A 25,916-nucleotide genomic window follows, 5' to 3' on the forward strand; every position below is an offset into this window, starting at 1 on the left:
CAACTTGGATGGAAAATTACTGAGGATAATAGCAGACGACGTCACTCCTATTTGCCATATCTTCAATGTAAGCCTACTAGAAAGTGTGTGCCCTCAGGCCTGGAGGGAAGCAAAAGTCATTCCTCTACCTAAGAATAGTAAAGCCCCCTTTACTGGCTCTAATAGCCGACCAATCAGCCTGTTACCAACCTTTAGTAAACTTCTGGGAAAAATGGTGTTTGACCAGATACAATGCTATTTCACAGTAAACAAATTGACACCAGACTTTCAGCATGCGTAAGGACATTCAACGAGCACAGCACTTACACAAATGACTGATGATTGGCTGAGAGAAATTGATGATAAAAAGATTGTGGGGCTGTTTTGTTAGACTTCAGTGCGACTTTTGAGATTATCGATCATAGTCTGCTGCTGGAAAAACGTACACTACTGTTTAAAAGTTTGGGGCCACTTAGACATTTCCTTGTTTTTGAAAGAAAAGCAAATTTTTTGTCTATTAAAATAACATCAACTTGATCAGAAATACAGTGTGGACATTGTTAATGTTGTAAATGACTATTGTAGCTGGAAACAGCAGATTTTTAATGGAATATCTACATAGGTGTACAGAGGCCCATTATCAGCAACCATCACTCCTGTGTTCCAATGGCACGTTGTGTTAGCTAATCCAAGTGTATCATTTTAAAAGGCTAATTGATCATTAGAAAACCCTTTTGCAATTATGTTACCACAGCTGAAAACTGTGGTCCTGATTTAAAGAAGCAATAAAACTGGCCTTTAGACCGTCGTGTGGTCAAAAACAAGGACATTTCTAAGTGACCCCAAACTTTTGAACGGTAGTGTACATATACACACACATGATAACATACAGTATACACACACGTACACATGGATTTTGTGTTGTAGATATGTGGTAGTGGAGTATGGACCTGAGGGTACACACTTAGTGTGTTTTGAATTCTGTATAACTGCCTTAATTTTGCCGGACCCCAGGAAGAGTAGCTGCCTTGGCAGCAGCTAATGGGGATCCATAATAAATCAAATACAAATATGGATGGATTATCTTGACAAAGGAGAAATGCTCACTAACGGGGATGTATACAAATTCGTGCACAACATTTCAGAGAAATTAGCTTTTTGTCCATGTGGAAAATGTCTGGGATATTTTATTTCAGCTTATGAAACATGGGACCAACACTTTACATGTTGCGTTTATATTTTTTGTTCATTAAATATCTATTTTTCAAAAACATAGGGGTCAAATTGATTGAAAACAGAGGCATCAATAATTTTGACCTATACCTCTTTGAGAGAAAAAAAACATTACTTGTTAAACATAATATTTTTCTTTGAGAAATGGTATTAGTATGAAATAATATATTGTCCCCATGTTTTCCCCTATAAAATATAGCTCAGTATTTGAATTATTTATTTTATTCAGTCATTTTGTCTCATCAAGGGTGTCAATAATTTCGGGCCCCACTGTATGTACGTATGTACAGTACATTGAAACACACTTCGTGTTTTATACAAATATCTTTAACTTGAGTCGAAAATATAATGGAATAGTTGACACCACTATTATACCATGTGAATAATTGTACTTTTGTGTGTCTGTTTCCCTCTATCCGTCCTTAGCTCTGGCAGGTGTTTGAATTGGAGGATGAGGAGATGGAGGCCAGCATGCACTTCTCCGCCCCTCTGGATGACGGTACCCTGGTGGACCTGAGATGGATCAGGAGCCTCACCCTTCACACCCTTGAGCTGCTCTACCTTGAGGCTCGCTGGGAGACTCTGGCTCACCTCGCCCTGCTCTTCAACACACACACACGGTCGGTAACATCCCTTACACACACACACTCTCTCTCTCTTTTGCTCTCGCTCACTCTCTCTCTTTCTCACACTCTTTCTTGCTCACTCTCTCTCTTGCTCTCTTTCTCTCTCGCTCTCTCTTGCTCACACACACACACACACACACACACACACACACACACACACACACACACACACACACACACACACACACACACACACAATCTCTCTGTCTCTTGCTCTCTCTCATGCTCTCCAAACACACACACACACACACTCTCTCTCTTTTGCTCTCACTCTCTTTCTCTCTTGCTCTCTCGCTCTCTCTCTTTCTTGCTCTCTCTCCCTCGCTCTCTTTCTCTCTTGCTCTCTCGCTCTCTCTCTTTCTTGCTCTCTCTCTTTCTTGCTCTCTCTCCCTCGCTCGCTCTCTCTCTTTCTCTCTTGCTCTCTCTCTCTCTTTCTCACACTCTCTCCCTTGCTCGCTCTCTTTCTCTCTTGCTCGCTCTCTCGCTCACTCTCTCTTTCTCACACTCTTTCTTGCTCGCTCTCCCTCGCTCGCTCTCTCTCTTGCTCTCTCTTGCTCGCTCGCTCTCTCTTGCTCTCTCTCTCTCTCTCGCTCTCTCTCTTGCTCTCCACACACACAAACTCTCTCTCTCTCTCTTGCTCTACACACACACTATCTCTCTCTCTCTTGCTCTCTCTTGCTCTCCAAACACACACACACACATTATCTCTCTCTCTCTCTCTCTTGCTCTCTCTCTTGCTCTCCAAACACACACACACACACACACACACACATTATCTCTCTCTATAGCTCTCTCTCTTGCTCTCCATACACACACACAGTTGACCCTGCTCTTCAACTCACACACATCGTAGGTAGTTTCCATCCTGTCACAGGGAGGTGTGCGTGCCTGCCTGCCTGCCAGTACTGTCTCTGTCCTATATGTTGTGCATCCCAGAGAGCGCTACACCCACATGATCACTCCTATCCTGGTCCACGCTCAGAGGAGACTGCTAGAGAGGATCAGCTACTTTGGAGGACCTCCGGTCCCTCAGCCACACTTCATCAAAACGCAGAACGTCACTGGAGAGAAGGTTAGAGGGAATAGACACAAGCTTTTACCACCCAATGAACAGGGTGTCATACTTGATCTCAATGTCAGGACACTAATCCATTCCTAAGGCTTAGTGTGGATTAGAGGATAACTGCTTCTATGGGGTATGGTTTATAATGAATACTGTAGGGACAGAATTGAGACGACTGCTGTGTGTTAGGATGCTGTTTGTGTGTGTAGAGTGGGTGTACAGTGTGTGTGTTGAACAGTCTCTACCCCTGTGTGTCAGATCACTTGTAAGAACTATACAGGGAGAGAGTTGCTGAATTGCTGGACTCCCCCTGCTGCGCCTGCCCCCAGACGAGGGTGCAACACTCCCACCAACCCAAACGCTGAGCTCCTCGAACTCTCTGGTACGGGAATCCAGTAGCAGCTGGAAATCAGTCAGTCAATCACTGAATCATATTTTATTGCTATAAGTCGATAAGCCTGGCACTTGTATTGATATAGGCCAACCTAATTATGCCATTTATTCCAGGGCTTGACATTAACTTTTTTTATCTACTTGTCCTTTGTACAAGTAGGACTGATTTTGTTTACTTGTCAAAGTTCAAGTCACTTGTCCCTCCAAAAACGTAAACGGTCTTTAACACCATGTCTACGGCATTGTATAATGCAAGGAACCACTTTACAAAATAAAATGCATTTGTAGGCTACACTCTGCCTATTGGTTTATGATGCATATTCAAGGGGAAGTGGGTAGCTGCATCCCAATATGGTGACAGAGTATGGGCGAGTGGGCGTGTCGAAAGGAAAGTAGTGGGCGTGTCAAAAGCGCTCTGCTGTAGGTTAGACGGTTTTGATTGAGCAGTGCAATCAAAGCAGTGCAACTACCGTACCGCAAGAGTTTGGACTTCTGTTCTTAAGCCAGAGGATGAGTTTGAGTCGTATTTCACTGTTGGTTTTTACACTAATAATTGTCGATTTTCAGTTCTGAAACTGACGATTGTTTATTTTTGATTAAAAGTATTGATGATGGGCGTGCTGTTGCTTGATACGTTGTACGCCTGTGACTGTCACCCTGATATTGGATACAAGGTAGCTCCTTCCCACACCATTGCCGGACAATAGGGCTTGTCAAGTGGAGGCGAAGGGCACTGGGTCTCGGTGTTGTTCCAATTCATGCCCTACTCATTGAGGAGTAGGCTGTATGTATGTGTGACATCTAGGTTAATCTAGATCTAGATTCATATTAGTTATTTCTTGTGTAGGCGGTTATCCTACTTAAAATCGAATCACGTGAGAGCAAAAAATGGCCACGTTAGCTGCCGCCGGCGACATGATCGTGATGCCCAGTAGGAAGGGCTTCAAGTCGGCAGGCATGTCGATACAACACTGGTCGCTGACTTATCGACTCGTTGTGCAGCCCAATCAGCCACGGTAATCAGCCCGTCTCAAAATACAACACTGCCCCTTTAAAGCTCTCCTAAGCCTATAAAATATTGCAACATTACAATTACAAACATTATGTGTTAATAGAATAATTCCATCCAGGGCTCGAAATTAAGGGCGTCCTGTTGTCCCTGGGACGATAACAAATATGATTACAGTTCAAAACAGACTCTGGGACAGTTCTGGGTCGACAGATCCAAAATTCATACAACCACTGCACATTAAACAATTTTAAAAAAGCAATGAGGCTGATGCTACAGATCCAACATGATCAAGTTTTATTTCTTCATATTATAAGCTCAACAATGCACAAATGGCTCTAGGCTACGTGGGAATGTTCCAAAATGTAATTAGCGGGAAACGCCTTTCTCAAAAGTTTGAGCAGTTTCATGTAACAGAGATAATATCCATGAGAAATTAAGAAAGATGTGAGATCTAACTAGCATCTAGCATGGGTTACTTACAGTGCGTTTGGAAAGTATTCAGACCCCTTGACTTTTTCCACATTTTGTTAAATTACGGCCTTATTATGAAATGGATAAAAAACATAAAATACTCGGCAATCTACACATAATACCCCATATTGACAAAGCGAAAACAGGTTTTTAAACATTTTTGCAAATCTATTAAAAATAGAAATAACTTATTTACATTCATATTCAGACCCTTTGCTATGAGACCTGAAATTGAGCTACGGTGCATCCTGTTTCTGTTGATCATCCTTGAGATGTTTCTACAACTTGGGAGTCCACTGTGGTAAATTCAATTGATTGGACATGATTTGGAAAGGCACACGCCTGTCTATATAAGGTCCCACAGTTGACAGTGCATGTCAGACCAAAAACAAGCCATGAGTCAAAGGAATTGTCCGTAGAGCTCCGAGACAGGATTGGGTCAAGGCACAGATCTGGGGATGGGTACCAACACATTTCTGCAGCATTGAAGGTCCCCAAGAACACAGTGGCTTCCATCCTTCTCAAATGGAAGAAGTTTGGAACCACCAAGACTCTTCGTAGAGCTGGCCACCCGGCCAAACTGAACAATCGGGGAGAAGGGCCTTGGTCAGGGAGGTGACCAAGAACCCGATGGATACTGACAGAGCTCTAGAGTTCCTCTGTGGAGATGGGATATCCTCCCAGAAGGACAACCATCTCTGCAGCACTTTACCAATCAGGCCTTTATGGTAGAGTGGTCAGATGGAAGCCACTCCTCAGTAAAAGGCACATGACAGCCCTAAGCACACAGCCAAGACAAAGCAGGAGTGGCTTCAGGACAAGTCTCTGAATGTTCTTCAGTGGCCCAGGACTTGAACCCTTGAATCTCCGGAGAGACCTGAAAATAGCTGTGCAGCAACGCTCGCCATCCAACCTGACAGAGCTTGAGAGGATCTGCAGAGTTGAATGAGAGAAACTCTCCAAATACAGGTGTGCCAAGCTTGTAGCGTCATACCCAAGAAGACTCGAGGCTGTAATCGCTGCCAAAGGTGCTTCAAAAAAGTACTGACTAAAGGGTCTGAATACTAATGTAAATGTAATATTTCTAAAAACCTCTTTTTGCTTTGTCATTATGGGGTATTGCGTGTAGATTGATGAGGGTCAAAAACAATTCAATACATTTTAGAATAGGGCTGTAACGTAACAAAATGGAAAAGATCAAGGGTTTTGAATACTTTCTGAAGGCACTGTAAATGACTAATGAACTTAAACGTTGATTTAAAAACCAATAGAACACAAGAAAAGTTCTGGTTTCAATGGCATATTAAGTGTTTACAAAGCAATGCTGACCACCTTCGCTCAGATTCAAGGTGGGTGATATACGGTGCACACATGGCATGGTCCTTCACTCTCCGGGCTATATTTATGTCATTAAAAGTCTCATTAAAGTTTGGCTACATTTTCTGGATGTCAGCATTGGTTTGGACATCAGGCTCTAGCCAATATGTATTGTATATCACCTACACTTTGACATGTAGGCTTTTTTACTTACAGTATGTACATGAAAAATAGATAGAATAAATAGAATATTATTCCAACGTTTGACTCTCAATTAATTTTGGAGTTAATTGTTTGATTTTTTTTTTCTATATTCTTCTTGGCCAACAATTTATTTATTTTTTTACTTCTCCCGGACAAGAGGACAAGCGTTAATGTCGAGCCCTGCATTCAACCATTCCTTTTTAAAATAAATCATCAGTCATACTGGTCTGTGGGTATATTGATGTGTCGCCGTAGTCATATTACGGTGTGTGTGTGTGTGTGTGTGTGTTTTGGTCTGTTGTAGAGGTGCGCCGGGCCATGTGTCTGGTGTGTGTTCCTCTGGATGTGGAGGATACACTGTGTTGTTTCAGGAAGGCCCTGGAGAAGGGCCATCACACTCTGCAGAACTTCCAACACAGCCGCACACTGCTACTACTGCTGCTGGCACACACACAGCCCTGTGAGTACATCCTTTCTATCTCACTTTGCTGTGTGTTTGTGACTCTGGCCCTTTAATCAATTCCATTTGCTCATCTCCTGCGTCCTTCTCGCCTCCTTTAAAAAAAAGTCAAAGTCAATCGAGGAGAGTCGGCGAGTGAACGTGGATGGAAATGCGCTTGAAATGAGACGGTCCTTCTCCACTTGCACATCGTTAGGCACATTTACGTTTACAGGGGTGGATCAAAACAAATTAAGTTAGAAATGTTCGACATTTTAGAGGTAAATAGCGTATTGTTTTTAAACGTGTGCATATTTTTTTTCCTTTATCAAAACTAAATCTGATTCAAAAGGGGTGTTGCAGATGTAAAAAAAAAAATAGGATACACATGAATATCCTCGATGAAAGGTGGCTGTCGAGGAGGGGAGGACACTCTTCCGTTTGCCTACTAACGAATTGACACACTCCTCGACCACACTTCTCCGGGTTTCCGGGTGACAGAGGAGAGAGCTGTTAAACTATCTACAACCAACCCAAGGTCTTTCTGTAACGGTTCTCCTCTTCCTCTGAAGAGGAGGAGCATGGATTGAACCAAAACGCAGCGTTTGAATAAGACATAATGAATTTATTTAACAAGACGAAGACGAAATGACATACACTTGATAAACTACAAAAACAACAAACGACGTAGACAGACCTGGACGACGAACTCACATGAAACACGAAGAACGCATGAACAGGAAAATGCCTACATAAAACGAACAAACAAACAAAAACCGAAACAGTCCCATGTGGCGTAACATAACACATACACTGACACAGGAGACAACCACCCACAACAAACAATGTGAAACAACCTACCTTAATATGACTCTCAATTAGAGGAAACGCCAAACACCTGCCTCTAATTGAGAGCCATACCAGGCAACCCTTAAACAAACATAGAAACAGAAAACATAGACTGCCCACCCAAACTCACGTCCTGACCAACTAACACATACAAAAACTAACAGAAACAGGTCAGGAACGTGACATAACCCCCCCCTTAAGGTGCGAACTCCGGGCGCACCAGCACAAAGTTTAGGGGAGGGTCTGGGTGGGCATCTGACCACGGTGGTGGCTCAGGCTCTGGACGAGGTCCCCACCCCACCATAGTCAATCCCAGCTTACTTCTCCCCCTCAGAATGACCACCCTCCTATTCCACCCACCTAATATAAGAGGCAACACAAAATTAAGGGACAGCTCCGGGACAAGGTAGCTCAGGACAGAGAGGTAGGTCAGAATAGAGAGGTAGCTCAAGATAGAGAGGTAGCTCAAGATAGAGAGGTAGCTCAAGATAGAGAGGTAGCTCAGGATAGAGGGGCAACTCTGGACAGAGAGACAGCTCTGGACTGAGGGGCAGTTCTGGATACATGGCAGCTCTGGACGCTCATGACTAGCTGACGGCTCTGGACGCTCATGGCTGGCTGACGGCTCTGGACGCTCATGGCTGGCTGACGGCTCTGGACGCTCATGGCTGGCTGACGGCTCTGGACGCTCATGGCTGGCTGACGGCTCTGGACGCTCATGGCTGGCTGACGGCTCTGGACGCTCATGGCTGGCTGACGGGTCTGGACGCTCATGGCTGGCTGACGGCTCTGGACGCTCATGGCTGGCTGACGGCTCTGGACGCTCATGGCTGGCTGACGGCTCTGGACGCTCATGGCTCGCTGGCGGCTCTGGCAGATCCTGTCTGGTTGGCGGCTCTGGCAGATCCTGTCTGGTTGGCGGCTCTGGCAGATCCTGTCTTGTTGGCGGCTCTGGCAGATCCTGTCTGGTTGGCGGCTCTGGCAGATCCTGTCTGGTTGGCGGCTCTGGCAGATCCTGTCTGGTTGGCGGCTCGGGCAGATCCTGACTGACGAATGGCTCTAGCGGCTCCTGACTGACTAACGGCTCTGACGGCTCGGGACAGACGGGCGGCTCTAATGGCTCGGGACAGACGGATGGCTCAGACGGCACTGGGCAGACGGATGGCTCAGACGGCACTGGGCAGACGGATGGCTCAGACGGCACTGGGCAGACGGATGGCTCAGACGGCACTGGGCAGACGGATGGCTCAGACGGCACTGGGCAGACGGATGGCTCAGATGGCGCTGGTGAGACGGATGGCTCTGGCCGGATGAGACGCACTGTAGATCTGGTGCGTGGTGCCGGAACTGGAGGCACTGGGCTAAGGACACGCACCTTCATGCTAGTGCGGGGAGCAGGGACAGGGCACACTGGACTCTCAAAGCGTACTATTTGCCCGTTGCGTGGTACCGGCACTGGTGGCACCGGGCTGAGGGCACGCACATCAGGACGAGTACGGGGAGAAGGAACAGTGTGTACAGGGCTCTGGAGACGCACAGGTGGCTTAGTGCGTGGTGCCGGAACTGGAGGCACTGGGCTGGAGACACGCACCATAGGAAGAGTGCGTGGAGGAGGAACAGGGCTCTGAAAACGCACTGGAAGCCTGGTGCGTGGTGTAGGCACTGGTGGTACTGGGCTGAGAAGCCTGAGAAGTGGGCGCAGGTCTCCTACCTGCCCTTGGCCCACTACCTCTTAGCCTCCCCCCAATAAATTTTTGGGGTTTCTTCACGGGCTTCCGTGCTAGCCGAGTACCTTCATAAATCCGGTCTCTCTCTCCCGTTGCCTCCGCTCTCCTAATCGCCTCCAGCTGTTCCCATGGAAGGCGATCTCGTTCAGCTCGGATCTCCTCCCATGTGTAGCAACCTTTTCCATTTAACACGTCCTCCCATGTCCACTGCTCGAACTCATGCTGCTTGGTTCTGGATCGGTGGGTGGTTCTGTAACGGTTCTCCTCTTCCTCTGAAGAGGAGGAGCATGGATTGAACCAAAACGCAGCGTTTGAATAAGACATAATGAATTTATTTAACAAGACGAAGACGAAACGACATACACTTGATAAACTACAAAAACAACAAACGACGTAGACAGACCTGGACGACGAACTCACATGAAACACGAAGAACGCATGAACAGGAAAATGCCTACATAAAACGAACAAACAAACAAAACCGAAACAGTCCCATGTGGCGTAACATAACACATACACTGACACAGGAGACAACCACCCACAACAAACAATGTGAAACAACCTACCTTAATATGACTCTCAATTAGAGGAAACGCCAAACACCTGCCTCTAATTGAGAGCCATACCAGGCAACCCTTAAACAAACATAGAAACAGAAAACATAGACTGCCCACCCAAACTCACGTCCTGACCAACTAACACATACAAAAACTAACAGAAACAGGTCAGGAACGTGACACTTTCCCCTCCCTGGGTAGAGACATCATTCTAGCCTGTCTGAAGATAAACCCATTCTTTCTAACAAGGAACACATAACATTCAACATTATGATTATAATAAGATTCATTCTTACAGTAATATAGTAGTATGCTGTTTAGTTATAATTCTAAGTCAAATGTATACATATTTTAGTCATTAAACACAAAAATCCCGTAACAATAGTACCTGTTTTGACTGCATCAAACCGAGAAGAGAAGACAGTTAAGCTAGCTAGGTAGCTGGGTTGGCTAATCAAATCTACATAGGCTGCTGCGCTTTCCCCCTTCCTGCACAATAACAACAGCTGCTCTAATCAATGTATTAAGGAACAGCCTACCTTCTTGGCCCTTGGTCGTTGAAACATGTCCTTCTCATTGAACTTTTAATTCCGTCATTTTAATTGCATCTTCCATTGATCTCCTAAGTTGATTTGCGTCAACAGACACAGAGCCAGAGGCTAGTGCCGCTTTGGTGGCTTGTGATTGGCCGACAAAAACAAAAAGAAAAACACGCGCCTCTCTCTGGTTCGTGTGGACCCGTGAAGACCCCTACTGTGTATACTTCTTCAACTATATAAAATGTCCATGAATTAACATAGGTTTGAATGAGAACCACAGGAATACAGAGGTGGCTATTCAAAATGGTCCTGCTCCTTGGCCAATTAAGCTACAAGGCTAACTTGTGAACATTCAGGCTATCCTAACTTCAAATTCTTAAAAACGTTTATCAACTATATCTACACTGAGTGTGTATTAAGGTCTCAAAACATTAAGTACACCTGACATAGACTGACCAGGTGAAAACTATGTTTCCTTGTTGATGTCACCTGTTAAATCCTCTTCGATCAGTGTAGATGAAGGGGAGGAGACAGGTTAAAGAAGGATTTTTAAGCCTTGAGACAATTGTGACCGACCGTCTCGATTCGATCTTATGTAGCAAATTTGAAATGGTAATTTTTATATTGGATAAAAGTAAAGACTCTGAGTTAGAAAATGGTATATCGTACAGTCGTGGCCAAACGTTTTGAGAATGACACAAATATTAATTTCTACAAAGTTTGCTGCTTCAGTGTCTTTAGATATTTTTGTCAGATGTTACTATGGAATACTGAAGTATAATTACAAGCATTTCATCAGTGTCAAAGGCGTTTATTGACAAGTACATGAAAATGATGCAAATAATCAATATTTGCAGTCTTGACCCTTCTTCTTCAAGACATCTGCAATGCGCCCTGGCATGCTGTCAATTAACTTCTGGGCCACATCCTGACTGATGGCAGCCCATTCTTGCATAATCAATGCTTGGAGTTTGTCAGAATTTGTGGGTTTTTGTTTGTCCACCCGCCTCTTGATGATTGACCACAAGTTCTCAATGGGATTAAGGTCTGGGGAGTCTCTTGTTCATGGACCCAAAATATCGATGTTTTGTTTCCGGAGCCATTTAGTTATCACTTTTGCCTTATGGCAAGGTGCTCCATCATGCTGGAAAAGGCATTGTTCGTCACCAAACTGTTCCTGGATGGTTGGGAGAAGTTGATCTCTGAGGATGTGTTGGTACCATTCTTTATTCATGGCTGTGTTTTTAGGCAAAATTGTGAGTGAGCCCACTCCCTTGGCTGAGAAGCAACCCCACACATGAATGGTCTCAGGATGCTTTACTGTTGGCATGACACAGGACTGATGGTAGCGCTCACCTTATCATCTCCGGATAAGCTTTTTCCCAGATGCCCCAAACAATCGGAAAGGGGATATATCAGAGAAAATGACTTTACCCCAGTCCTCAGCAGTCCAATCCCTGTACCTTTTGCAGAATATCAGTCTGTCCCTGATGTTTTTCCTGGAGAGAAGTGGCTTCTTTGTTGTCCTTCTTGACACCAGGCCATCCTCCAAAAGTCTTCGCCTCACTGTGCGTGCAGATGTACTCACACCTGCCTGCTGCCATTCCTGAGCAAGCTCTGTACTGGTGGTGCCTCGATCCCACAGCTGAATCAACTTTAGGAGACGGTCCTGGCGCTTGCTGGACTTTCTTGGGCGCCCTGAAGCCTTCTTCACAACAATTGAACCACTCTCCTTGAAGTTCTTAATGATCCGATAAATGGTTGATTTAGGTGCAATCTTACTGGCAGCAATATCCTTGCCTGTGAAGCCCTTTTTGTGCAAAGCAATGATGACGGCACGTGTTTCCTTGCAGGTAACCATGATTGACAGAGGAAGAACAATGATTCCAAGCACCACCCTCCTTTTGAAGCTTCCAGTCTGTTAATCGAACTCAATCAGCATGATAGAGTGTTCTCCAGCCTTGTCCTCGTCAACATTCACACCTGTGTTAATGAGAGACTCCCTTACATGATGTCAGCTGGTCCTTTTGTGGCAGGGCTGAAATGCAGTGGAAATGTTTTTTTGTGTATTCAGTTCATTTGCATGGCAAATAGGGACTTTGCAATTAATTGGATTTCATCTGATCACTCTTCATAACATTCTGGAGTATATGCACATTGCCATCATACAAACTGAGGCAGCAGACTTTGTGAAAATTAATATTTGTGTCATTCTCAAAACTTTTGGCCACGACTATACACTACATTTGAGGAACAATGGGAAAGTAATTCTGCTTTGAAAGTTGATAAACTTGTAACCCCACTTTTGAGAAAATGGACCTTGAATATTTTGGTACACCTACTGGAGAGCTCTTCTTTGTTTAAACCCATTCAGCATTGTTTACACCCTCTTAAGCCTTAGCCCCACCCTTCTCATTAAGGATTCACATGTGAGGCCTTGTGCTAAACAGTGAGTATGGTAGTGAGTGTACTAAACAACCAAAGATTTCAAGACTATAATATGTCTATCGACATGTCTGTATACACATTAGCACATTAGAGGCTGCTGCCCTATATACATATACTTGAAATCACCTGCCACTTTAATAATAGAACACTAGTCACTTTAATAATGTTTACATATTTTGCATTTCTAATCTCATATGTATATCCTGCATTCTATACTATTCTACTGTATCTTAGTCTATGCCGCTCTGACATTGCTCATCCAAATATTTATATATTTTTAATTCTGTTTCTTTACTTTAAATTGTGTGTATTATTAGATATTACTTATTAGATATTACTGCACTGTTGGAGCTAGAAACACAAGCATTTTGCTACACCCGCAATAACATCTGCTAAACACGTGTATGTGACAAATATGATTTGATTTGATTACAGTTGTCGCAGTGACATCATAAACATTCTATTGTTGTTCGACATCAAACTTGTCGAGAAAGTAGCTATGAACACAAAAGCGACAGGCTGCATGACATCAGCAGCCTGGTAGTTTAAAATTCCATTAAAAATGAATTTAGTATATGTCAATCTAGCAAACCAGGCAACTAAAAGCAACTTTCTCAACAATTATTTGGTAAGTTTCTAGCTTATTAGTTCAAATAATGACCATATCATTTAGCTGACGTCTTAAATTTTCCACATTTTTATTCATTATTACAGAAAAATAAACTCACAACAAGCATTATTTACAAGTTAATGGTGAGCTAATTACAGAAAATCACTTACGGTTGTGAATGTGACGAAATAAAAGCAGGGCCTTCAACTGGAGAATTTAAGAACTTGGACACTGTCTCGTTGTCCTAATGTTATCCTAATTTGACTTTGGTGCAGGTCATGTTGTTCTTCACATTACTGTCTCTGGTAAACACACACTATATATGTCACGCCCTGACCATAGAGAGCTTTATATTCTCTATGTTGGTTAGGTCGGGGTGTGACTAGGGTGGGTTATGTAGGTGATTTATACATCTATGTTGGCCTGGTATGGTTCCCAATCAGAGGCAGCTGTTTATCGTTGTCTCTGATTGGGAATCATATTTAGGCAGCCATTTCCCCACTGTGCTTTGTGGGATCTTGTTGCCTGCAAGCACTATAGTAGCTTCACGTTTCGTTTTGCGATGTATTGTTTTGTTTTGCTGTGAGTTTCACCTAGTAATAAAAATATGTGGAACCCAGATTACGCTGCGCTTTGGTTTATTATGACGAGCGTGACAATATAAAATAATGTTAATTTGTCACATGCACAGGATACAGAAGGTGTAAACGGTGCAGTGAAATGGTTACTTGTATAGTGGAGTCTTTTATTTAGACATCTAGCTAGCTAAACAATGAAACATAATCCCAACTCCTAACGTTACTACCCTGCATGAATCTAACAAGGTTCATTGTTAGCTAGCTAGCTAACATTAGACTATATCTAGCAATGCAAATGGATTTGAGATATGAATAATATTACTACACAGATCATACACGTAACGTTAGCTTGCGAGCCAGCCAGCTAATGTTAGCTAGCTAGCTAACGGTACGCTTTAACTTGCAATGAATTCGACTTTGTGACCAAATTAGACATGTATAACATCTGAAAATGTAGCTAGCTAGACTCTCTTACCCGTATACTACATATATACACTGCTCAAAAAAATAAAGGGAACACTTAAACAACCCAATGTAACTCCAAGTCAATCACACTTCTGTGAAATCAAACTGTCCACTTAGGAAGCAACACTGATTGACAATAAATTTCACATGCTGTTGTGCAAATGGAATAGACAAAAGGTGGAAATTATAGGCAATTAGCAAGACACCCCCAAAAAAGGAGTGATTCTGCAGGTGGTGACCACAGACCACTTCTCAGTTCCTATGCTTCCTGGCTGATGTTTTGGTCACTTTTGAATGCTGGCGGTGCTCTCACTCTAGTGGTAGCATGAGACGGAGTCTACAACCCACACAAGTGGCTCAGGTAGTGCAGTTCATCCAGGATGGCACCTCAATGCGAGCTGTGGCAAAAAGGTTTGCTGTGTCTGTCAGCGTAGTGTCCAGAGCATGGAGGCGCTACCAGGAGACAGGCCAGTACATCAGGAGATGTGGAGGAGGCCGTAGGAGGGCAACAACCCAGCAGCAGGACCGCTACCTCCGCCTTTGTGCAAGGAGGTGCACTGCCAGAGCCCTGCAAAATGACCTCCAGCAGGCCACAAATGTGCATGTGTCTGCTCAAACGGTCAGAAACAGACTCCATGAGGGTGGTATGAGGGCCCGACGTCCACAGGTGAGGGTTGTGCTTACAGCCCAACACCGTGCAGGACGTTTGTCATTTGCCAGAGAACACCAAGATTGGCAAATTCGCCACTGGCGCCCTGTGCTCTTCACAGATGAAAAGCAGGTTCACACTGAGCACATGAGCACATGTGACAGAGTCTGGAGACGCCGTGGAGAACGTTCTGCTGCCTGCAACATCCTCCAGCATGACCGGTTTGGCGATGGGTCAGTCATGGTGTGGTGTGGCATTTCTTTGGGGGGCCGCACAGCCCTCCATGTGCTCGCCAGAGGTAGCCTGACTGCCATTAGGTACCGAGATGAGGTCTTCAGACCCCTTGTGAGACCATATGCTGACACATTAACATTTGTGCATTCGGAAAGTATTAAGACACCTTCCCTTTTTCACATTTTGTTACGTTACAGCCTTATTGCTCCAGAGCGCTCACGACCTTATTTCCAACATCAATCTACACACAATACCCCACAATGACAAAGCGAAAACAGGTTTTTAGAATTAAACAACAGAAATACCTTATTTATATAAGTATTCAGACCCTTTGCTATAAGACTAGAAATTTAGCTCAGGTGCATCCTGTTTGCATTGATCATCCTTGAGATGGTTCTACAACTTGATTGGAGTACACCTGTTATAAATTCAATTGATTGGACATGATTTGGAAAGGCACACACCTGTCTAAATAAGGTCCCACAGTCAATAGTGCATGTCAGAGCAAAAACCAAGCCATGAGGTCGAAGGAATTGTCCATAGAGCTCCGAGACAGGATTGTGTTGAGATCTTCAATGCTGAATATTACTTCAGCATTGAAGGTCCTCAAGAACACAGTGGCCTTCATCATTCTTAAATGGAACAAGTTTGGAACCACCAAGACTCTTCCTAACAGCTGGCCGCCCGGCCAAACTAAGCAAGGGCATGGTCAGGGAGAACTGACCAAGTGTTCCTCTGTGGGGATGGGAGAACCTTCCAGAAGGACAACCATCTCTGCAGCACTCCACCAATCAGGTGGTAGAGTGGCCGGGCGGAAGCCACTCCTCAGTAAAAGGCACATGAAAGCCCGCTTGAAGTTTGCAAAAAGGCATCTAAAGACTCTCAGACCATGAGAAAACAGATTCTCTGGTCTGATGAAACCAAGATTGAACTCTTTGGCCTGAATACCAAGCATCACGTCTGGAGGAAACCTGGCACCATCCCTACGGTGAAGCATGGTGGTGGCAGCATCAAGCTGTGGATATGTTTTCAGCGGCAGGGACTGGGAGACCAGTCAGGATCAAGGAAAAGATGAATGGAGCAAAGTACAGAGAGATCCTTGATGAAAACCTGATCCAGAGGTTGAAACTTGATCGAACATCTCTGGAGAGACCTGAAAATAGCTGTGAAGCAACGCTCCCCATCCAACCTGACATAGCTTGAGAGGATCTGCAGAGAAGAATGGGAGATACAGGTGTAGTAGCGTCATACCCAAGTGGCGTCATACCCAAGAAGACTCGATGCTGTAATTGCTGCCTAAGGTGCTTCAACAAAGTACTGAGTAAAGGGTCTGAATACTTATGTAAATGTGATATTTAAGTTTTTTTTTAATTTTATACATTTGCAAAAAAATCGAAAAACCTGTTTTTGCTTTGTCATTATGGGGTACTGTGTGTAGATTGATGAGGGTAAAAAACGATTTAATCCATTTTAGAATAAGGCTGTAACATAACAAAATGTGGAAAAAGTTAAGGGGTCTGAATTCTTTCCGAATGTACTGTATGTGTGCCATTCAGAGGGTGAATGGGCAAGACAAAAGATGTAAGAGCCTTTGAACGGAGTATGGTAGTAGGTGCCAGGCGCACCGGTTTGTGTCAAGAACTGCAATGTTGCAGGGTTTTTCATGCTCAACAGATTCCTGTGTGTATCAAAAATGGTCCACCACCCAATGGACATCCAGCCAACTTGACACAACTGTGGGTGGCATTGGAGTTAACATGGGCCAGCATCCCTGTGGAACGCTTTTGATTCTTTGTAGAGTCCATGCCCCAACTAATTGAGGCTGTTATGAGGGCTAAAGGGCATGCAACTCAGTATTAGGAAGGTGTTCCTAATGTTTTGTACACTCAGTCTTTTTACATTAGCATAAATTATATCAAATGTTCTCATCTTAGCGAAGCCTAATGAAGACAATATACAGTTGTGAATGCTACACTAGTTTTGTGGAAATGTATTCTTTGTCTTAACTGAGTTCACTGCATGCTTGAAACGATGCCTATGAAACTGACATCTGTGTCTCTTTGCCAGTGTTTGAGGTTCCATTCTGTAAGGAGAACAGTAGCAAGGCTCAGGGTCATGGCAGGGTGGACTTTAACGTGACGGTGGGCACTGCCCCGGCCATCGGCCCTCCAGACCTGGCCACTGAGGACTACAGGACCCTGAGTTCTATCTACGGCTGCCCTCTGCCCCCCAACCAGATACACACCGTCATCAACTCCTATAGCAACTCCATACGTAAGAGACATGACCCATATAACACTTGTAATTTTTTTTTACACATTTTCGTGATATCCAATTGGTAGTTTTACGACCTTGTCTCATCGCTGCAACTCCCCAACGGGCTCAAAGGTCGAGACATGCGTCCTCCGAAACATGACCCACCACTCCACGCTGCTTCTTAACACACTGCTCGCTTAACCCATAAGTCAGCCGTACCAATGTGTCGGAGGAAACACTGATCAATTGACGACCGAAGTCAGCTTGCAGGCGCCCGACCCGCCACAAGTTGCTAGAGCGCGATGAACCAAGGAAGCCCTCTGGCCAAACCCTCCCCTAACCCGGATGGCGCCTGGCCTAATGTGCGGCGCCCTATGAGGCTTCTGGTCACGGCCTGCTGTGACACAGCCCGGGTTCCACTGCGATGCAGTGCCTTAGACCGCTGCGCCACTAACATTGTTTTTTTAAAGCTATAGTCACAGTCACACTGTTACTCTTCACCACTCTATTGCTGTTCACTAGTCTCCCTGTTAGCCTCACAATACAAGTAACTGTCGTCAGACCCATATTCCACTTGTATCTGCAAAGAAGTGGTTGTGATTGATCCTCCTGATTGTGCTGGATATTTGTTTCTGGGTGTGTTTTTTTGGAGAAATGAGGAACACTGGACTTTTTTTTCTTTTCTAATTCAATCTAGAGTACCTTCAGGCCAACAACCATGACTCTCTCAGGGTGCAGGCGCTACATGACCTGGGAAACCTGCACTATTATAATGGAAACAGAAGGTAAGAAATGACTGTACTCATAATGTACAGTACTATTTGTATTGTGTTTAATTTGTATGTCTACATGATTATATACAAAATTGTTGAATATCAAAGTTTTTTCTGATTCTGTGTTATTCTGCTTGTAACCCAAGGGCAGCTCATTCCTACTGGAGCAAGGCAGTAGACTGTGCCCTGCAGAGCACTGGGGTGCTAGACTCATGGGACGGGGTGTCGTGGGGTACAAGTTCCCTCCAACACCAACCCACCCTGAAGCAGGCTGGAGTCTGGGGCTGTCTGCAGGGAGCTTTACTGACCGCTAAGATCGCACAGTGAGTCTCTGAGTAAAGTCTGTACCAACTTAAGTAGCTCAAATCAAATGTATTTATATAGCCCTTCTTAGATCAGCTGATATCTCAAAGTGCTGAACAGAAACCCAGCCTAAAACCCCCAAACAGCAAGCAATGCAGGTGTAGCAGCACGGTGGCTAGGAAAAACTCCCTAGAAAGGCCAAAACCTAGGAAGAAACCTAGAGAGGTACCAGGCTATGAGGGGTGGTCAGTCCTCTTCTGGCTGTGCCGGGTGGAGATTATAACAGAACATGTCCAAGATGTTCAAATGTTCATAAATGACCAGCATGGTCAAATAATAATAATCACAGTAGTTGTCGAGGGTGCAACAGGTCAGCACCTCTACTGCTCCTGCTGTCTCTAGAGAGTTGAAAACGTCTGGGACAGGTAGCACGTCCAGTGAACAGGTCAGGGTTCCATAGCCACAGGCAGAACAGTTGAAACTGGAGCAGCAGCACGACAAGGTGGACTGAGGACAGCAAGGAGTCATCATGCCAGGTAGTCCTGAGGCATGGTCCTAGGGCTCAGGTCCTCCGAGAGAGAAAGAAAGAAAGAAAGAACGAGAGAATTAGAGAGCACATTTAAATTCACACAGGACACCGGATAAGACAGGAGAAATACTCCAGATATAACAGACTGACCCTAGCCCCCCGACACAAACTATTGCAGCATAGATTATCTGGTAGCTAACACAAGCATACAGTATACAGTGCATTCAGAAAGTATTTAGACCCCTTGACTTTTTCCACATTTTGTTATATTACAGCCTTATTCTAAAATCGATTAAATGAAAATCCTCATCAATCAACACACAAAATAAAAAAACATGAATACCTTATTTGTGTAAGTATTCAGACCCTTTGCTATGAGACTCGAAATTGACCTCAGGTGCATCCTGTTTCCATTTATCCTCCTTGAGATGTTTCTACAACTTGGAGTCCACCTGTGGTAAATTCAATTGATTGGATAGGATTTGGAAAGGCACACACCTGTCTTTATAAGGTCCCACAGGTGACCAAGAACCAGATTATCACTCTGACAGAGTTCCTCTGTAGAGATGGGAGAACCTTCCAGAAGGACAACCATCTCTGCAGCACTCCCCCAAACAGGCCTTTATGGTAATGGACAGACGGAAGCCACTCCTCAGTAAAAAGCACATGACTCTCAGACCATGAGAAACAAGATTCTCTGGTCTGATGAAACCAAGATTAAACTCTTTGGCCTGAATGCCAAACGTCACATCTGGAGGAAACCAGGCACTGCACATCACCTGGCCAATACCATCCCTACGTTGAAGCATGGTGGTGGCAGCATCATGCTGTTGGGATGTTTTTCAGCGGCAGGGACTGGGAGACTACTCCGGATCGAGGGAAAGATGAACGGAGCAAAGTACAGAGAGATCCTTGATGAAACCTGCTCCAAAGCGCTCAGGACCTCAGACTGGGGTGAAGGTTCACCTTCCAACAGGACAACGACCCTAAACACACAGCCAAGACAACGCAGGAGTGGCATCGGGACAAGTCTCAATGTCCTTGAGTGGCCCGGACTTGAACCCGATCTAACATCTCTGGAGAGACCTGAAAATAGCTGTGCAGCAACTCTCCCCATCCAACCTGACAGAGCATGAGAGGATCTGCAGAGAATTGGAGAAACTCCCCAAATACAGGTGTAAGTACAAGTAGAGGGTGACCGATTAATCGGAATGGCCGATTTAATTAGGGCCGATTTCAAGTTTTCATAACAATCGGTAATCTGCGTTTTTGGATTTCGATTGTGGACGATTACATTGCACTCCACGAGGAGACTGCGTGGCAGGCTGACTACCTGTTACGCGAGTGCAAGCAAGAAGCCAAGGTAAGTTGCTAGCTAGCAGTAAACTTATATAATAAAAAACAATCAATCTTAACATAATCACTAGTTAACTACACATGGTTGATGATATTACTAGTTTATCTAGCTTGTCCTGCGTTGCATATAATCGAAGCGATGCTTGTTAATTTCTCATTGAATCGCAGCCTACTTCGCCATTGCACCAATGTGTACCTAACCATAAACATCAACGCTTTTCTTAAAATCAATACACAAGTATATATATTTAAACCTGCTTATTTAGTTAATGTTGCCTGCTAACATGAATTTCTTTTAACTAGGGAAATTGTGTCACTTCTCTTGCGTTCCACGCAAGCAGAGGCAGGGTATGTGCAGCAGTTTGGGCCGCCTGGCTCGTTGCAAACTGTGTGAAGACCATAACAAAGACCGTAATTAATTTGCCAGAATTGTACATGATTATGACATAACATTGAAGGTTGTGCAATGTAACAGCAATATTTAGACTTAGGGATTCCACCCGTTAGATAAAATACGGAAAGAAACTGAAAGAATAAACGTTTTTTATTCGAAATGATAGTTTCCAGATTTGACCATATTAATGACCTAAGGCTCGTATTTCTATGTGTTATTATGTTATAATTAAGTCTATGATTTGATATTTGATAGAGCAGTCTGACCGAGCGGTAGCAGGCAGCAGCAGGCTCGTAAGCATTTATTCAAACAGCACTTTCCTGTATTTGCCAGCAGCTCTTCGCTGTGCTTCAAGCATTGAGCTGTTTATGACTTCAAGCCTATCAACTCCCAAGATTAGGCTTGTGTAACTAATGTGAAATGGCTAGCTAGTTTGCGGGGTGTGCGCTAATAGCGTTTCAATCGGTGACGTCACTCGCTCTGAGACCTTGAAGTAGGTGTTCCCCTTGCTCTGCAAGGGCCGCGGCTTTTGTGGAGCGATGGGTAACGATGCTTCGAGGGTGGCTGTTGTTGATGTGTCCCTGGTTCGGGGCGAGGAGAGGGACGGAAGCTATACTGTTACATTGGCAATACTATGGTGCCTATAAGAACATCCAATAGTCAAAGGTATATGAAATACAAAATGGTATAGAGAGAAATAGTCCTATAATAACTACAACCTAAAACTTCTTACCTGGGAATATTGAAGACTCATGTTAAAAGGAACCACCAGCTTTCATATGTTCTCATGTTCTGTTCAAGGAACTTAAACGTTAGCTTTTTTACAAAAATTATTGGTCATCCAATAATCGGTATCGGTGTTGAAAAATCTTAATCGGCCAACCTCTAGAACCAAGCTTGTAGCGTCATACCCAAGAAGACTCGAGGCTGTCATCGCTGCCAAATGTGCTTCAACAAAGCACTGAGTAAACGGTCTGAATACTTGTGGTATTTCAGTTATAAAAAAAACATTTCTTTTAAATAAACTTTTTCTTTGTCATAATGTGGTATTGTGTGTAGATTGATGAGGGGAGAAAAACAATTTAATTCATTTTAGAATGAGGCTGTAATGTAACAAAATGTGGAAAAAGTCGTCTGAATACTTTCCGAATGCACTGTATGTTCACCGAAATAATAAATCATCCATTGATCAATACAGTCACTTTCACAAATGTATTGTAGTGATGTCACTGACCTCATTGTGTTTTGACCAACAGGTATGCCTTGACCTCTAATATCAGTCAGCGCACAAAATGCTGCCTCCTATCTGCCCAGCTTTTCAAGGTATTGTCCGTGTTTGACATGTTGTGTTTGTACTAGCACATCTTGGTTCATCTAATAAACTTGGTCAATACCATGATTAGTTGAATTAGATTAGTGCTTGGCTGGAACAAACGCCTGCTCACCCTGTATGTCTCCTGGACCAGGGTGACCACCTGTGTAGTTAATCATGTCCTGTGTGTGTCTCTTCCACCAGTGTCTCCTGCGGGCCTCCTTGCCCCACCCTCAGAGTGACCTGCAGTACTCATCCTATACTGTAGGAGAGGAGCTGGTTCCTGGTCTGGACCTGTTCTCTGAACCTGACCGAGGACACCTGGGAACCACTGTGTCCAGCCTGGCCTTCCTCTGCCACTGGCTCTACACCTCAGGACACCATCTCACAGTACATACGCAGACTGCGTCTGAAATGGCACCATATTCCCTATTTAGTGCACTACTTTTTTGGTCAAAGTCCGATCAGGCATGACTGGCAATGTATTCTTCTTTTTCATTTTGAATTAACCAAGCATCTGACCAGGGAGTTTAGTAGGCGTCTCAAGAAAGTTAGCTATTGGTTTCAATGCCTCTGTGTTCTGCTGTTACAGGCCCTGCCCATGCTTGCTCTCTACCTGCATTTTGTGGGGACTGTGTGCCGAGACCCACACCTCACCATTAAAGGAAGGATACTGAAGGTTGGTATGAGTATCTCAGTTACATGTGATTCCACTGTATGTACAGTGTATGTGTGTGTGTGTGCCCATTAGGATATGTGTATTTCTACTGTGTGCAGGTGAAGGTGCTGACAGAGCTGGGGCAGTACTGTCAGGCCATGAAGGAGACGTCCCAGATGACTCAGGGAGAGGAGATCCCACTGCCCCACGGATGTTACAGCGGCATAGAGAAACATGCGGTACTACTGACAAACACACACACACACATTCTCACACAGTTAATACAGCATATTCTTTGAACAGAATTTGTATATGATTGATTTTATTGATCTGCAGACAATCAGAAAGTTCTTCACCAACAAGTCTCTCATGGACTCTGCAAACATACAGGTATTTAAGGTTGTAATAACACTTAAAAAACGGTATGTTTTGTAACAGTTTTCATTGTATGGCGTGTGTCTGTATCTGTGTCCTGTACTGTGTGTGACCTTAGTGTATCCAATGGTAGTGAGTATATCTGATGGTAGTGTGTAGTGTAGTAATATCCTGTTAAAACCCCCTAGAGTCGATGTCCGTGCCCCCTGTGGAAATCTAATTAGCATCATTTAACAAATCCCCATAATAATATGTTAGTTTAAGCTAGAGATATCCGCCAATGTCGCACATCCGCATCTGCGCTGAAAGGTGACAGAGTTAGAGCGGTGTTTGTCAGACCATGAGGCATCCCGAAAATCGGTCTTCTCACATAATTGTCTGTAGCTTCCGAATGGTTTGGCCTACAAACAATGACCCTTATTGGACGATGAGTCTCTCACAATGGTGTTTTGGTTTTGCTCGTCGACCCTCACAAGCGTCGTGGTACTCGTCTGAAGTCGGTACAGCAAATCTGCCAACTTCTGTGTGTAGCGTTCCAACAGTTTGGGCTGCACACTAATATGGCCCTTCTGTGGAAAAGGAGACTCTCAGGAACAGGTACATGTCAGTTGTTCTGCTCTAGGATGCCCACAGGCCTCACAAGACTCGTCTGAAGGTCCCCAGTGCCAGTTGAAAAAGTTTATGAAAGTATAGAGTGCATTCGAAAAGTATTCAGACCCTTTGACTTTTTCCACATTTTGTGACTGGGGTGAAGGGTAATCTTCCAACTGGACAACGACCCTAAGCACACAGCCAAGACAACATATGAGTGGCTTCGGGACAAGTCTCTGAATATCCTTGAGTGGCCCAGCCAGAGCCCGGACTTGAACCCGATCGAACATCTCTGGAGAGACCTGAAAATAGCTGTGCAGCAACGCTCCCCATCCAACCTGACAGAGCCTGAGAGGATATGCAGAGAAGAATGGTAGAAACTCCCCAATTACAGGTGTACCAAGCTTGTAGCGTCATACCCAAGAAGACTCGAGGCTGTAACCGATGTCAAAGGTGCTTCAACAAAGTACTGCGTAAAGGGTCTGAATACTTATGGAAATGTATTTATATTTTTTTATTATAAATTTGCAAAACATTCTAAAAACCTGTTTTTGCTTTGTCATGGGGTATTGTGTAAATATTGATGTCACGTTCCTGACCTATTTATGTTAGTTTTTGTGTGTTAGTTGGTCAGGACGTGAGGTTGGGTGGGCATTCTATGTTATCTGTTTCTATGTTGGTTTTGGTTTGCCTGGTATGGCTCTTGATTAGAGGCAGGTGGTTTGCGTTTGTCTCTAATTAAGAGTCATATTTAGGTAGGGCATTATCACTGTGTGTTTGTGGGTGGTTGTCTCCTGTGTCTGTGTCTATGTTTGCACCATACGGGACTGTATACGGTTTGTTCATTTCATGTAGTCTGTTCCTGTTCATTTCGTTCTTCACGTTGTATGTAAGTTCGTCGTTCAGGTCTGTCTACTTTCGTTTTGTTATTTTGTTAGTTTATAGTGAAGTTCGTGTTTTCGTCTTGTCTTTAATAAATCATTATGTCTTCACAATCCGCTGCGCCTTGGTTCCCTCAATACTCCTCCTTTTCGGTTGAAGAGGAGGAGGACTACCGTTACAGAACCACCCACCAATCCAGAGCCAAGCAGCGGTTTAAACGGAGTAAGGGACAGCGCAAGAAGGAGGAATGGACTTGGGACGATGTATTGGACGGTAAAGGTTGCTACACATGGGAGGAGATCCTGGCTGGAAGGGATCGCCTCCCATGGGAACAGGTGGAGGCACTGAGGAGAGCAGAGGCTACTGGAGTGAAGAACCGGAGTTATGAGGGGACGCGTCTTGCACGGAAGCCCGAAAAGCCCGTGAGTAATTCCCAAAAATTTCTTGGGGGGGGGCTAAGGGGTTGTGGGCCAAGGGCAGGTAGGAGACCTGCGCCCACTTCCCAGGCTAACCGTGGAGAGCGGGAGTACGGGCAGACACCGTGTTACGCAGTAGAGCGCACGGTGTCTCCTGTACGTGTGCATAGCCCAGTGCGGGTTATTCCACCTCCCCGCACTGGGAGGGCTAGATTGGGTATTGAGCCAGGTGTCATGAGGCCGGCTCAACGCATCTGGTCACCAGTGCGTCTCCTCGGGCCGGCATACATGGCACCGGCCTTACGCATGGTTTCTCCGGTTCGCCTACATAGGCCGGTGCGGGTTATTCCACCTCCCCGCACTGGTCGGGCGACCGGGAGCATTCAACCAGGTAAGGTTGGGCAGGCTAAATGCTCAAGAGAGCCAGTACGCCTCCACGGTCCGGTATTTCCGGCACCACCTCCCCGCCCCAGCCTAGTACCTACAGTGTATACACTACGCACTAGGCTACCAGTGCGTATCCTGAGCCCTGTTCCTCCTCCACGCACTCTCCCTGTAGTGCGTGTATCTAGCCCGGTGCCTCCAGTTCCGGTCCCACGCACTAAGCTACCAGTGCGTCTCCAGAGCCCTGAACCCACTGTATCTTCTCCCCCTACTAATCCTGATGTGCTTGTCCTC

General features: G+C 44.7%; 1 protein-coding gene across 3 annotated transcripts in view; it reads left to right on the plus strand.

Moving 5' to 3' along the window:
• cfap54 (cilia and flagella associated protein 54) overlaps positions 1 to 25,916 on the plus strand; it is a 139,510-nt gene that overhangs the window by 72,368 nt on the left and 41,226 nt on the right. For all 3 annotated transcript variants that reach the window (XR_008761814.1, XM_055943019.1, XM_055943020.1), the window contains exons 36-47: positions 1,639 to 1,832; positions 2,775 to 2,910; positions 3,160 to 3,283; positions 6,603 to 6,758; positions 17,461 to 17,667; positions 18,347 to 18,434; positions 18,569 to 18,745; positions 22,261 to 22,327; positions 22,521 to 22,706; positions 22,909 to 22,995; positions 23,094 to 23,213; positions 23,311 to 23,364. Coding sequence is in view for 2 of the 3 variants with exons in the window: in XM_055943019.1 (XP_055798994.1) it covers positions 1,639 to 1,832; positions 2,775 to 2,910; positions 3,160 to 3,283; positions 6,603 to 6,758; positions 17,461 to 17,667; positions 18,347 to 18,434; positions 18,569 to 18,745; positions 22,261 to 22,327; positions 22,521 to 22,706; positions 22,909 to 22,995; positions 23,094 to 23,213; positions 23,311 to 23,364 (1,596 nt within the window). In the remaining variant the exon portion in view is untranslated. The remainder of the gene's footprint in view (positions 1 to 1,638; positions 1,833 to 2,774; positions 2,911 to 3,159; positions 3,284 to 6,602; positions 6,759 to 17,460; positions 17,668 to 18,346; positions 18,435 to 18,568; positions 18,746 to 22,260; positions 22,328 to 22,520; positions 22,707 to 22,908; positions 22,996 to 23,093; positions 23,214 to 23,310; positions 23,365 to 25,916) is intronic.

Source organism: Salvelinus fontinalis, chromosome 13 (assembly GCF_029448725.1).
Source record: "Salvelinus fontinalis isolate EN_2023a chromosome 13, ASM2944872v1, whole genome shotgun sequence".
Taxonomy (NCBI): Eukaryota; Metazoa; Chordata; class Actinopteri; order Salmoniformes; family Salmonidae; genus Salvelinus; species Salvelinus fontinalis.